Genomic DNA, 14,696 nt, shown 5'->3' with positions numbered 1-14,696 from the left:
TGTTCTGCATAAGTGGATTTTCAGAGGTTAGGATAGATACTGGTTGTTTATGAGCCTTATTTTGCATTTATTTGCCTCACCTGGGAAAGGCTGAATCTCTGAATAGGGGGGCTGCTGCTTTTCCTCACAGCTCTGAGAAGGAGCACACTGGCTACTATCCTTTTTGGCTGCAACTCAGCAAAAGCTCTGAGTGCCCTTCATATCCTGGGTTTCCCCACAGAGTTCTAGCCCAGTCTGCACTCCCTCTGCCATAGCCTCTAAGTGAGTGGCTGTGGCCATTTTAGTCCTCTGTTCTGGCTCTCTGGGCTGTGGAGTGGGCTTGGTCTTCATTCCCCAAGGGTGCTGTTCACAGCTAAGACTGCTGTTGTCCCTGGGCTCCCAGCCTGCCACCCTCTTGTGCCTCTGCATATCCTACCAGTGTCCCTGGTTATATGGTCCTGTCCTGCTGCTTTTCTGTTACTTTTTTTCTGAGGATTTGTCTTTATTTTCGTTGTAATTCCCATTTGGTCCTGGGAGGTTGTCTGCATGGCTTCTATTCACTCTGCCTTCTTTTTCACATCCTCTAAGCCTATCTTTTGTGCAGCTGGGTCACATAGTCCTTTCTGGTGCCCCCACACCATGAAGGTCCTGCAGGTAACTGGATCACACAATCCCTCTAGGGACCTGGCTCTATGCCTATGTTATGGGTTGCTGGGTCACACAGGCCTCTCTGGTGCTTCAGCACCCAGCACGTCCTGTGGGAAACTGGATGGCACAGTCCCTGCTGGGTTTTCAGGGCTCTCTGGTGCTTCAGCACCCCATGTGTAGCTAGATCACGCAGTCCCTGCTGGATCACACAAGCTTCTCTGGTGGTTCATCACCCCGTAGGTCCTGAGGAAACTGCAGTCCCTGCTGGGTCACATGGGTATCTTTGGTGCTTCAGCACTTCTCAGGTCCCGTGTGTAATTGGATGGCACAGTCCCTGCTGGGTTGCACAGGCCTCTCTGGTGCTTCAGCACTTCACAGGTCCCGTGTGTAATTGGATGGCACAGTCCCTGCTGGTTCACAAGTGTAATTGGATGGCACAGTTCCTGCTGGGTCGCAGGGGCCTCTCTGGTGTTTCAGCACCCTGCAGGACCCACAGGTACCTGGATTGCACAGTCCCTGCTTGGTGGCACAGTCCTCTCTGGTGCCCCTGCACCCTGCAGTTCTTGTGGGCGAGCAGCTGGATTGTACCAGTTTCTCTTGGCCTAGGGCTTCCCAATGCACTTGTGAGCTACTGGACTGCACAGGCCTCTGTGGAGCCCCAGGTACCACTGCTGGTGGCTGAGGAGTGCTGCTGCCCTATGGGGCTCAACTCCTGCTCAGCTTTTGGTGTAGTTTTTGGGGATGGATCTCATCTGCTGGTCTGTGCTTCTGTTGCCTGGGAATGGTTGTCTGCTCCCCAGCCTCAGTTGCTGGGGGTATTTCTAGACTCTGATTGGGTTGCTACTATGAGGGATGGTGCTGGGCTTCGGGCTGTCTGCGGCTTCCATGATTGGTACCTTGGGAGCTCCACTACTGTGCACCTGTTTGTGTTGACACAGAGTGTCCACTGGTCTGATGGTGCCAGGTGCGCTGGTGGGCTCAGGTTGCTGGGCCCTAGCTTCTCCCACTGCCTCCTCCCAGGGAAGACCTGGGATCTTCCAAAATGGTGGGACCTCCCCACGGTGCAGGGAGAAGTGCCCTGAAGGGCTGCTTACTGTGGTAGTCGGCTGGTCCCGTCCACAGCACAGGAACCTTCTGCTCCGTGTCTCTGCACTGCTCAGGTTTGGTCATCCACCTTCATGTCCACTCACACTCTCTCACATACTCGCTCACTCTCTCACACACTCACCCTCCCTCTGGTCCTGCCCGCCCCCATCTTCTAAGATAGCACTTTTTTTTTTGTTTTAAAATCTATTTTGTCTGATATTAGTGTAATCACTCCAGCTTTCTCATGGTTGCTGTTTGCCTTTTTACCTTTGCACTCTTTGTACTTTTTGGTCTTAAATGTATTTTCTATAGACAGCATGTCATTAAAGCTTGAGTTTATATTCATCCTGACATTCTGTATCTTTGGATTGTTTGATATATTCACATTTAATGTTTTTATTGACATGCTGGATTTACATCACCTAACTTGAGTACATATAGTTTTCTATATGTTATATTCTATTTGTTCTTTCTTTACTGCCTTCATTTGCATCAACTGAATGTTTGCTATTATAATATTTTAATTACTTAAATTATTTTTTATTTCTTGTTAATCCTCACCCAAGGATATTTTTCCATTGATTTTTATTTTTTTGAGAGAGTGGAAGGGAGAAAGGGAGAGAGAGAAACATCAATGTTGGGGACACACATTGATTGGTTGCCTTCCACACAACCTAAACCAGGGTTGTGAGTTGAACCTGCAACCCAGGTATGTGTCCTTGACAGGAATCAAACCCATGACCCTTTCGTCTGTGGGCCGATGCTCTAACCACTTAGCAAAACTGGCCAGAGCACTTTAATGATTTTTTTCACCATACTCTTTTGAGTTATTTTCTTAGCAACTGTTTTAGGGTTTGTAATATACATTTTAACTTATCAGAATCTACTTCAGATTTATACTAACTTAATTCCACTAATATATGGAAATGTTACTAAATAGTTCTATTCTCTATTCCTTTTCTAGTTGTTATACGTACTATATCCATTTATGTTACAGACTTCAAAATACATTATTTTTTTTTTCTTAATTGATTTTAGAGAGAGAGAAGAAGGAAGAGGAAGAGAGAGAGATAGAAACATTGATGAGAGAGAATATTGATTGGCACTGCCTGCATGCCCCCACTGGGGATTTGGCCCACAACCTGGGCATGTGCCCTGACTGGGAGTTAAACCAGCAACCTCTTGGTGCATGGGTCGAAGCTCAACCACTGAGCTACAGTGGCCGGGCACATTATTATTTTATAAATGCTCAGTTATTCTTTTTTTTTTTATCCTCACCTGAGGACATTTTTTGTTCAGGTAGAGTGGAGAGTGGGAGGGAGAGAGAGGAACAGAGAGAGACAGAGAAACATCGACGTGAAAGGGACACATCGAGTGGCTGCCACCCACACGACCAACCAGGGCCGGGGACAAACCGCAACCAAGGTATGTGCTCCTAGTGGGAACCAAACCTGGGTTTCTTGGGACTGCAGGCCGATGCTCTAACTGTTGAGATAAACTGGACAGGGCTCAGTTATTCTTAAATACTTATGCAGAACTGATTTCAGAGTTTAGGAATGCACCAGAATCGTGAAATAATGGTCTCATCTTGGAGGGCTTAAATAACAAAACCTCAAGAAAGATTACTATCTTTTAAAAGAGCTATAGAAAATAATAAGAACCAGATAGTAGATAAAGTGTGATCAGAGACAATAACATGAGAAAACACCCAAGTGCATTTATATAGAGGTAGAGGGAGAACAGTCTGGAACCATTACTATTATCAACATAGAGGACAGACACTGTCCTTAAAAGGTTAGTTTAGTTAATGAGACATAGAAACAACTATTAAGTGATGAAAGTGAGCCAAATTACCTATACAGAAGGGAGGAAAAAACAAAAACAAAACTTATTAATTGGTCTGCAGAAAGATCCAAGAAAAATGCCCTAAGTTTAGATGTTAGACATTGCATACTCAAAAATAAAAAAGGAACATTTAGAAAACTGTTTAAAAAATGTTTAAATTGCTGAATGCTTCTTTGGCTTGTATTTGTCAAATCCTCACCCAAGAACATTTGTTTTTCCATTTATCTCCAGACAGTGGGAGGGAGGGAGGGAGGGAGGGAGAGAAACATCAATGTCACATCGACTGGTTGTCTCCCACACAACCCTGACCAGGGCTGGGAACTGAACTACAACCGAGGTACGTGCCCTTGAATGGGAATCAAACCTGGGACTCTTTGGTCTGTGGGCTGATGCCCACAGAACAAAACTGGCCAAGGCTTCTTTGGCTAATATTTGAGGATCATTATTTAGTCCTACAACTGATGCATTTTCCATATTCTCATCTTTTTGTTTGCAATTCTGAACCACCTGAAATTCTTTTTTTGTTTGTTGAACATTGTTCTCTTTGACACATTATCAAAACAAACCCTTTGGTTTAATCATACAGGATAATGTTGGAAAATATAAATAATTTAGAGATTTTTATGAAATGTATTATTTTTTCTTTTGTTACAAAATTATCCCTAACAGTTTCTAAAGACATGGTCACAGCTGCCTGAAGCATGTCTTCCTCACTCATATCATCATCGAGATCACTGTCAAGTGCTTCTGGATCTGTGTTTGGTGTTTCATATGGGTGTGAAAGTTGTCCTGGTGGATCCTGCTGCTGAGGCTGCTGCTGCTGTTTTCAAAGTAAGCATCTCTTCTCTTCTATAGCTGTTCTGATGTGAAATGGGTACTTGATGTCCATGGAATATCTTGAAGTAGTGCTTGAATTACCTTGCATACTGAGCTGAATAGATAACCCTGTGGAGATCTTCATCATCCATGTCAATCTGTTGGCAACTTAGTGCCAGAGCCCACTGCAAACCACTCTCATTTTCATCAAACATTCCTGACTCATCATTCGCTTCTAAGACTCATTTCAGATCGGTTTTCTGGATTCTGTCCTTTTAGTTGTACTAATTCTTCTCCAGCAAATTTTGGTCATTGTATCTGTTGGACCCTGATCATCTGCAGGAGTTGGTCAATTTCACCATCTGGCATATCACCCTTTACAACAAATATAGAATAACCTCCTGTTGTAATTGAGCCAAGAAAAGTGCAAGGTATGTATCTGACATTAATTCTGGACCCGACAAGAGAGACTTCAAGTTGAACCACTGTTTTTCTAACTTTCTAAACTGTAAACAAATCTTTTATAATTGCATATAAATGATCTTTTATTTATGGGATTGATCGTGAGCCTCTGATATGCTGGACTGTTAAACAGGATTAGTTGTAAACCCCAAACTTTCAAGGCATTCTCATAACTTGAATAGAGGAAAAACTGCTATCATCCATTTTTCCAGAAGGCTGCTGTAAAAATGTGCATTAGTTTTCACTAATAACTCTTACTTCTGCCATTGTCCCCTCTTCTTCATCTAGCTGACATGCAATAGAAGATAATTCAATAGGGCTAAAATATTCTCCTTGCAATAGATTATTCAAGCAACGTTGAAGACAATGTGAGCCTTCTTGTTTCTCATGAAAGATCAATGACACATTATTATAATTAATTATTTCTGTTTATGTGTTTTAGAGAATCTGAGATTTAAAAAAGAGACCAAGTATATATTTATAGGGTTTGTTATATTAACCTCCTTGTTTACCATGTCTGCTTCTACCTTTTTTGTCTAAAACTATTTTAATAGACTCTGTCTTCTGTGTGAGTCTACAATCTTGGGTTTTCCATGAAACTTGTAACAATATCAGTCACTACATTTATGCCAGCCTCTGGTCTTTTATTGATTGCATTTACACTATACTGATAACTAAGTATCACTAGCCAATTCCCAGCACAGCCTTTCCAAGCCTGGATATTACCATCTTGTTTGTAATATTTTATCTATAGCTACATAACAGATCTGTATGACAAGTTCTATTGATTTGTATCATTTTAAAAAGTGGGCACTTTAACATAAAAAAAAAGACCCCTATATTTCTTGGAAATTCTTGCCTATTTGTCCTAATCAAATTTATAAAACAGTTGTTATGTATTAGGAAAAAAAGTAATTCTCCTAGTGAAAATAAAAATATAATACTACAGAGAAATTATGAAAAATATGTTTCTAATACTATATATTTGAAATAGAAAAGAAGTCAATTTGCTACAAATCAATTCACTAAAAGTCAATATTCTGGAAGTCAATTCACAGAACAACAAATCATCCAGTGACCAATGAAGAATTGGACAAAAACACAGAAAACAATCTGTCTTAATTACTCATAATGACCCATTTATTTAAAATGACAAAGAATTAGCTCATTCCCATATGTGAATTATTCTACATATGTTTTGTTATGCAGAGTATCCTATCTTATTACCTGATCACTAAACTTTGTTTTTAAAAGATCTGATTACAAGGTTGCAGGTTTGATCCCCAGTCAGGGCACATACAAGAATCAACCAATGAATGCATAAGTAAGCGGAACAACAAATTGATTTCTCTCTCTCTCTCTCTCTCTCTCTCTCTCTCTCTGTGTGTGTGTGTGTCTCTCCCTTTCTATCAAAAATCAATCAATAAATAATTTTAAAAGTAAAAAATAAAAGGTCTAATTAACACATGAATAGCTTTAATTTAAGTTTTATTCAAACTTAGAAGAACTAAATTATTTTATATACATTGTACAATTATGAGAACATATTTGAGAGCCTGACTATAGTATAGTCTTTGTGGATTATATCATGGGACTTCTTAAGAAAGATGTACTGTGCTTTTCATACTTCTGAAAATAAGCATTTTGGAATGCAACCCAAAATATATTTACTTTATAGTAACTCCAAGGTATCATGTGTCTATTTTTTATTATAATTATTATTTATAACACAAATTATTTCAGTATATACATAATAAACATAGACTTACTTCTGTGGGAAAGGAACTGATATCATTAAATGATAAGTTAAGATATATCAATTGGGAAGCCAAAGATGTTAGGTCTGGACAATTCAGGATAAAAAAGCCCTAAAAGAAAGTGACAAGAGATAAGAGGTTAATCATTAAAATGCACAAAATGTTTTATACAAGATATTTTAAGATTCACATATTCTGAGTCACACTGATGGACACAATGCACTAATGAATCTAGACTCATCTTCCATTCATTCATTTAGACTGTCATGACCCCCTACCATAGCACCGACCAATCAGTAGAGACCATGACCCTGAAAGGACACACCTGGAAAGCTAATGAATATTCTGTTGAGACTCTCCCCTGGGATCTCCCCTAAAATTCTTGCCTTTAGAAAACAGATAAAACCTCTTAAGGCAAAGGACCCAGCTCGCTGGAGCTCTCTCTCTCTCTCTCTCCTTCTCTCTCTCTCTCTCTCTCTCTCTCTCTCTCTCTCTCTCTCTCTCTCATCTCTCATTTCCATGTCTTTCCCCACTTCTTTTCTCAGGCACATAGATTTGCTTTCCTTTCTCCTAAGCTCTAAAGGTTCCCAGGAGAGTTAAAACCAAAGGGAGCAGCTCATCCTGGGCTAAGCCCCTGAACTGTTTCTCTTTTTTTTTAAATCCTCACCCAAGGACACTTTTGCATTCATCTTCAGATAGAGTGAGAGGGAGAGAGGGAGGGAGGGGGAGAGAGAGAGAGAGAGAGAGAGAGAGAGAGAGAGAGAGAGAGAGAAACGTTGATGTCACAGAGACATATCCACTGGCTGCCACCCATATGACCCCAACCAGGCAGGCGGGGGACAAACAACAACTGAGGTATGTGCCCTTAGTGAGAACCGAACCCGGGTCTCTCTGGACCAAGGACCGACGCTCTGTTGAGCCAAACTGGCCAGGGCCCCTGAACTGTCTTTAGTGGCCTTTCTTTTGCCTCTGTAACTTGTTTCCTGATTCCACATAGTCTAGTAGGCTCACTTTTTTCTGCCTCTGTAACTTTCTTTCAAAAGGGCCAAGACAATCACACCTAGGCTCAACTCTTCCTCATGTTTCCAAAGAGCCAAGGCAGCTCCAACTAGGTTCTCTCTTGTGGCTATGATCTTGTCTCTTGTATCTTAAGTCATTCTTTTGTTTCATTGTCTTTAGCTTTAATAAATGTAATCTCAAAATCACCTGGACTCCTCCATATTGTGAAATCTTTCCTGCACGAAACCAAGAACTGAGAGTTCACATCACTGCCAACACTTATATTTCTGTTATTTTTGTATTAATCTGACATCTATATAAGATTTCTTGCTTAAATATACAAATTTCTTAAAGAGGAAATCTTATGTCTTATTATAGCCTAAATGTTCTGTCCCCCCAGATTCATACATTGAAATACTTATTCCCAGTGTGATGTTTCATAGAGGTGAGGCCTTTGGGAGATAAACTAGGGTTAGATGAGGTCTTAATGGTGGATCCCTGATGAAGGGTGGAGCCCTTGTAGGAATAGAAGGGGACCAGAGCTCTGTCTCTCTCCCTCAGTTGTATACTCATAATTCATTTATTTGATCAAAGAGTCCTTTTCTGACTAACCTATCATAAATAACAACCTCTCAAACAACTGTTCCATTGATGCCTCCTTGACCCTCCACTTGCTTTATTTTTTATAGTTCTTATTACCATGGGACAGGCTGTGTATAATTATGTACTGTATGATCTCACCCTACTAAAGTATAAGCTCCATGAAATAGACTTTTTTGTTAAAATTTTTTTTCTTTATTGATTTTAGAGAGAGAGGAAGGGGGAGAAAGAGAATGAGAGAGAAAGAGAGAGAGAGAACATTGATTGGCTACCTCCTGCATGCCCCCCACAACCTGGACATGTGCCCTGACTGGAAATTGAACTGGCAACCTCTTGGTGCATGGATTGGTGCTCATCCACCAAGCCACACTGGCCGGGCATGAAATAAACTTTTGTTTTGTTTTATTTTGCACACTGGTACATAGTGAGATACATAGTTTACTCTGACATTGTGGGTTCCTAATAAATATTAGCTGAATGAGTGAATGTCTAGGAACTTCATTTTGCCTCATGGAATCCCAGGGACCTTGAGCATGGATATAATATTAGGGCTGCCTACCCCAGATACCCTGGATTTCTCTTTTACTATTTCATCATAAAATCTGTTTGCTGTGGTTATCATAGGAGGGATGTGAAGAACTAAATAATAACATAAAGACTTTTTAAGTAAATACTTTTGAAATAGTAAAATATAGTGATTAATAAGGAGTTGGAAATATTTATTGAAGGCACTATTATAATAGAGCTGACTTTTATGACCAACATTTTACTTGATCTATGAGGGGAAACTTCTCAGAAGAAAAAAAGAGGTGCAGATGGGGTGAGAAGCAGCCTGGTACATTACGGGCAGGTATGGGGGGCTTCAATTATTGGTTTGAAAATGAGGAGGCTAGAAGAGAGGCTGAGGTGGAAGTCAAGGTTTTTATCCAGAGGACAGAAGATAACAAAAAAAAATACTTTAATCTTCAAGTTCAAATCATCTTCAGATTAAATTAAGTTTGGGTTTACTGGTATGTATAAAAGATAATAGGTGAAAATAAGAGATCCATTCATTCTTTTGCACAATTTAATAGAAAGGATGTGAAAGAAGAAGTGCATATCATGGTGATTTATTAATAGAGTGAGGGTTTGTGAAGAAACTGGCTCAGCCTGGAGGCAGGGACCCTCATCCTGTCATGCTGACTGCTAAGAGGACATCTTAAGATTCAACTCCCATTCATATTTGCCCAAATCAGGGGGTTATAGGGAAGGTAACAAGACTAGAGGTGAGGGATATGAGACTAAAATAGCTTTATTTGTTTTTGAACTTCAATGCTGTGGTAATCATAAAAAGGATGTGAAGAACTAAATAGTAATGGGAAAGCTTTCTCAATTTTTTGAATTGCTCTAGTCACCTTTAAGCACTTATGTACTTAGTCTGCATTATATTAATCAGTACAATTGTTTTGTGTAAATTTTTATTTATATAAAATCTGATTCTTTAATAAGCCCCTGAGGTAGGTTAGAAATTATGACCTTTGATTCTTTTACATCACCCTACAGACTCCAGGATCCTACTCTGGAGTTTAATATTTTTTTTTAAATTATTTTTATTAACTTATTTTTATTACAGATGTTTCTCCTTTTCCCCTATTGACACCCTTTATTCCCTGCCCCCTACCCCATCTCCCACTTTGTTGTCTATGTCCATTGGTTATTCATACATGCAAATAAATTCTGTGGTTCATCTCTCTCCACACCCACCCGCTTTTCTGAGTTATGTCAGTCTATACCCTACTTCTATGTCTCTGGGTCTATTTTGTTCAGTTTGTTTTGTTCATTATATTCCAAAAATAAGTGAGATTATATGATATTTGTCTCTCTGCTTGGCTTGTTTCACTTAGCATAATACTCTCCAGGTCTCTCCATGTCATTTCAAAGGATAAGAGATTTTTCTTTCTTACAGCTGCATAGTATTTCATTGTGTACATGTACCACAGCTTTTTTTCCCCCACTTATCTACTGATAGACACTTGGGCTGTTTCCAGATCTTAGCAATTGTAAATAGTGCTGCTATGAACATAGGGGTACATATATTCTTTCTGATTGGTGTTTCAGGCTTCTTAGGGTATATTCCTAGAAGTGGGATCACTGGATCAAATAGTAATTCAACTTTTAATTTTTTGAGGTAACACCATATTGTTTGCCATACTGGCTGCACCAGTCTGCATTCCCACCAGCAGTATACTAGAGTCCCCTTTTCTCCATAACCTCCCAGAACTTGTTTGATGATTTGTTGATGGCAGCCATACTGACAGGTTGTTTTAATTTGCACCTCTCTGATGATTAGTGACATTGAGTATTTTTTCAGGTCTCTTGGCCATTTGTACATCCTGTTTGGAGAGGTGTTTACTTAGGTCCTCTGCCCATTTTTTAATTGGGTTCTTTGTATTTTTTTTTTTGTTGTTGAGTTGTATGAGTACTCTATATATTTTGGAAATTAACCCCTTATCTTATGCATCATTGGCAATTATGATGTCCCATATAGTGAGTTCTCTTTCCATTTTGATGGTTGTTTCTTTAGCTGTGCAGAAGCTTTTTAGTTTGATGTAGTCCATGTGTTCATTTTTTCCTTTGTTTCTCTTGCCTTAGGCATTGTATCAGTGAAAATTTTGCTGCGTATGTCTGAAATCTTGTTGCCTACATTTTCTTCTAGGATTTTTATAGATTCACCGGTCACATTTAAGTCTTTTATTTGTTTTGAGTTTATTCTTGTGTAGAATTTAAGTCGCTGGTCTAGCTTTTTTTTTTTTTTTTGGCATGTAGCTGTCTAATTTTCCCATCATTTATTGAAGAAGCTGCCTTGACTCCACTGTATGGTCTTGCCACCTTTGTCAAATAGTAATTGAGCATAATGACTTGGGTCCATTTCTTGGTTCTCTGTTCTGTTCCATTGATTTATCTGCCTTTTCTTGTGCCAGTACCAGGCTGTTTTTATTAGAGTGGCTTTGTAGTATAACCTGATATCTGGTATTCTGATCCCTCCTATTTTGTTCTTCTTTTTCAAGATTGCTGTGGCTATTCAGGGTCTTTTTTGGTTCCATATGAACTTTTGGAGTATTTGTTCTAGTTCTGTGAAGTATGTCATTGGTATTTTGATGGGGATTGCATTGAATCTATAGATTGCTTTGGGTAGTATGGACAATGTTAATTCTTCCAATCCATGAACATGCTATATGCTTCCACTTTTTTATATCTTCCTCTATTTCTCTTTTCAATGACCTGTAGTTTTCTGTGAAGAGGTCCTTTACTTCTTTGGTTAAGTTTATTTCTAGGTATATTAATTTGTTTGCTATGATAATAAATGGGATTGTTTTTTTAGTTTCTCTTTCTGTGAGTTCATTGTTGGTGTATAAGAATGCTGTCAATTTCTTGATGTTAATTTTGTATCCTCCTAGCTTGCCAAATTCATTTATTAAGTCCAGTAGATTTTTGATGGAGTCTTTAGGGTTTTCTATGTATAATATCATGTCATCTGCAAATAATGACAGTTTCACTTTCCCCTTTTCCATTTGGATCCCTTTTATTTTTTCTTCCTATCTAATTGCTGTGGCTAAGACTTTCAGTACTATGTTAAATAAGAGTGGTTATAGTGGGCATCCCTGTCTTATTCCTATTTTTAAGGGAAATGCTTTTAGTATTTTCCCCATTGAGTATGATGTTGGCTTTAGGTTTTTCATATATGTCCTTTATTATGTTGAGATATAATCCCTCTATTCCCACATTGCTGAGCATTTTTATCAGAAATGGGTGCTGGATTTTGTTGAATGCATTTTCAGCATCGATTGATAAGATCATATGGTTTTTATCTTTCATTTTGTTTATGTGGTGTATCACAGTTATTGATTTGCAAATATTGTACCAGCCTTGCATCCCTGGGATGAATCCCACTTGATCATGATGAATAATTTTTTGTGTGTATTGCTGGATCAAATTGCTAATATATTATGAAGGATTTTGGCATCTGTGTTCATCAAGGATATTGGACTGTAGTTTTCTTTCTTGTAGTGTCTTTATCCAGTTTTGGAATTAGGATTATGCTGGCCTCATAAAATGAGTTTGGATGTCTTCCATATTCACGGATTTTTTGAAATAGTTTGAGGAGAATCGGTATTACATCTTCTTTGAATGTTTGGCATAACTCCCTTGGTAAGCCATATGGGCGTGGGCTTTTGTTTGCTGGGAGTTTCTTAATTACATATTAAATTTCCTTTGCTGTTATTGGTCTGTTCAAGTTTTATATCTCTTTCTGGTTCAGTTTTGGGAGATTGTGTGTTTCACAAATAGACAAATTTGTCTATTTCTCCTGGATTGTCCACTTTGTTGGAGTATAATTGTTCACAGTATGTTTCGATGATCCTTTGTATTTCTTTGGTGTCAGTTGTTACTTCTCTTCTGTTTCTGAATTTGTTTATTTCTTGGTGAGTCTTGCTAAAGGTTTATCAATCTTGTTATCTTCTCAAAGAACCAGCTCTTCATTTCATTGATGTTTTAAATTGGTTTTGTTTTAGTCTCTATGTTGTTTATTTCTGCTCTGATCTTCACTATTTATTCCCTTCTACTTGCTCTGGGTTTTTATTTTTGTTTACTTTCTAGTTATTTAAGTTGCAGGGTTAGGAAGTCAATTAGAAATTTTTCTTGTTTCTTGAGGTAGGACTGTAGTGCTATGAACTTCCCTTTCAGGATTGCTCTCACTGTGTACCATAGATTTTGTGGTGTTGTGAGTTTGTTTTCATTGGTTTCTAGGAAGTTTTTAATTTCTTCCTTGATCTTGTTGGTAACCCATTTGCTGTTTAATAACATGCTATTTAGTCTTTAAGTGTTTGAATGTTATTGTGTGTTTTTGTTGTAGTTGAGTTCTAGTTTCATGCCATTGTGATTTAAGAAGATGCTTGATATAATTTCAATCTTCTTGAATTTGTAGAGATGTACTTTGTGTCCTAACATGTGGTTTATCTTTGAGAATGTCCCGTGTGCACTTGAGAAGAATGTATATTCTGCAGCTTTGGGGTAAAATGTTCAGTAAATATCAATTAAATCCAGCTGATCTAGTTAGTCACTTAAGGACTCTATGTCCTTGTTGATTTTTTGTTTAGAAGATCTATCCAGTATGTCAGTGGGATGTTAATGTCACCCACTATGATTGTCTTGCTATTAATCTCTCCATTGAAGTCCTCCAGAAGTATTTAAATATATTTTGGTGCTCCCATATTTGGTGCATATGTTTACCAGAGCTATATTTTCTTGTTGGATTGATTCTTTGAATATTATGTAGTGACCTTCTTTGTCTCTTATTACGGCCATCATTTTGAAGTCTATCTTGTCAGATATGAGTATTGCTACCCCAGCTTTTTTTTTCATTTCCATTTGCTTGGAAAAGTTTTTTTCATCCCTTCACTTTCATCCTGTGTGAGTCTTTTGTTGTGAGGTGGGTCTCTTGTAGAGAGCATATCAATGGGTCATGTTTTCTTATCTAATCAGCTACTCTGTATTTTGGTTGGAGCATTTAAGTCCTTTACATTTAAGGTAATTATTTTTTTAATTAATTAATTTATTTTTGTTACAGATGTTTCTCCTTTCCCTCCACTGATTTCCTCCTCTCCCTCCCTCCCTGCCCTGTCCCCAGCTTTGTTGTCCATGTCCATTGTTCGTGCATACATGCATATAAGTTCTGATAGTTATTAGTTGCCATTTTTGTTTTATGCCTGTGTTCCTCTCTGTTTCTTCTTCTTCTTACAACAGTCCCTTCAGCATTTCTTGCAGTGCTAGTTTGGTGGTGGTGAATTCCTTTGTTTTGTTTTTGTTTTTTGTTTTTTGTTTTTTTTTTAATGTGTAAAAGTCTTTATTTCTTCTTCAATTTTGAATAATAGCCTTGCTAGATAGAGTAGTCTTGGATTCAGACCCTTGCCTTTCATTACTTTGTTAACTTCATGCCTCTCCCTTCTGGCCTACAGTGTTTTCATTGAGAAATCAGTTGACAGTCTAATGGGAGTTCCCTTGTATGTAACTTTCTGTCTCTCTTCTGCTTCCTTTTAGATTCTTTCTTTGTCTTTAATGTTTGCCATTTTAATTGTGATGTGTCTAGCTGTGGGTTTTTTTGGGTTCATCTTGCTTGGGACTCTCTGTGTAACTTTTTCCTTCACCAGTTTAGAGAAGTTTTCCGTTATTATGTCTTCAAACAGGTTCTCTATCTTTTTTTCTGATTCTCCTCCTTCTGGTACCCCTATGATATGAATGTTGTTACACTTTGTATTGTCCCAAAGCTCCCTTAAACTCTCCACCTGTTTTTAAATTTTTTTCCCCATTTGCTGCTCTATTTGGGTGTTTTTTTATACTTTGTCTTATAACTCACTGATTTGGTCTTCAGCTTCTTCTAATCTACTATTGAATAATTGTAAGGTATTTTTAATATCAACAATGTCATTCTTTATTTCCTCTTGATTTCTATTCATAGCTTCTACCTCC

General features: G+C 38.4%; 1 protein-coding gene and 1 pseudogene across 1 annotated transcript in view; both read right to left on the bottom strand.

The window, feature by feature from the left end:
- The window catches only part of LRRC63 (leucine rich repeat containing 63), a 127,751-nt gene that overhangs the window by 69,303 nt on the left and 43,752 nt on the right, over positions 1 to 14,696 (bottom strand). Inside the window, 1 exon segment of the mRNA XM_036249811.1 lies at positions 6,606 to 6,704. Within this exon segment, the coding sequence (XP_036105704.1) occupies positions 6,606 to 6,704 (99 nt within the window).
- On the bottom strand, positions 3,541 to 6,479 carry LOC118622976 (annotated as a pseudogene).

The sequence above is a fragment of the Molossus molossus genome, unplaced genomic scaffold (assembly GCF_014108415.1).
Source record: "Molossus molossus isolate mMolMol1 unplaced genomic scaffold, mMolMol1.p scaffold_m16_p_9, whole genome shotgun sequence".
Classification (NCBI taxonomy): Eukaryota; Metazoa; Chordata; class Mammalia; order Chiroptera; family Molossidae; genus Molossus; species Molossus molossus.
Note: the sequence above shows the minus strand (reverse complement) of the source record. Positions and strands in the feature narration are given on the sequence as shown.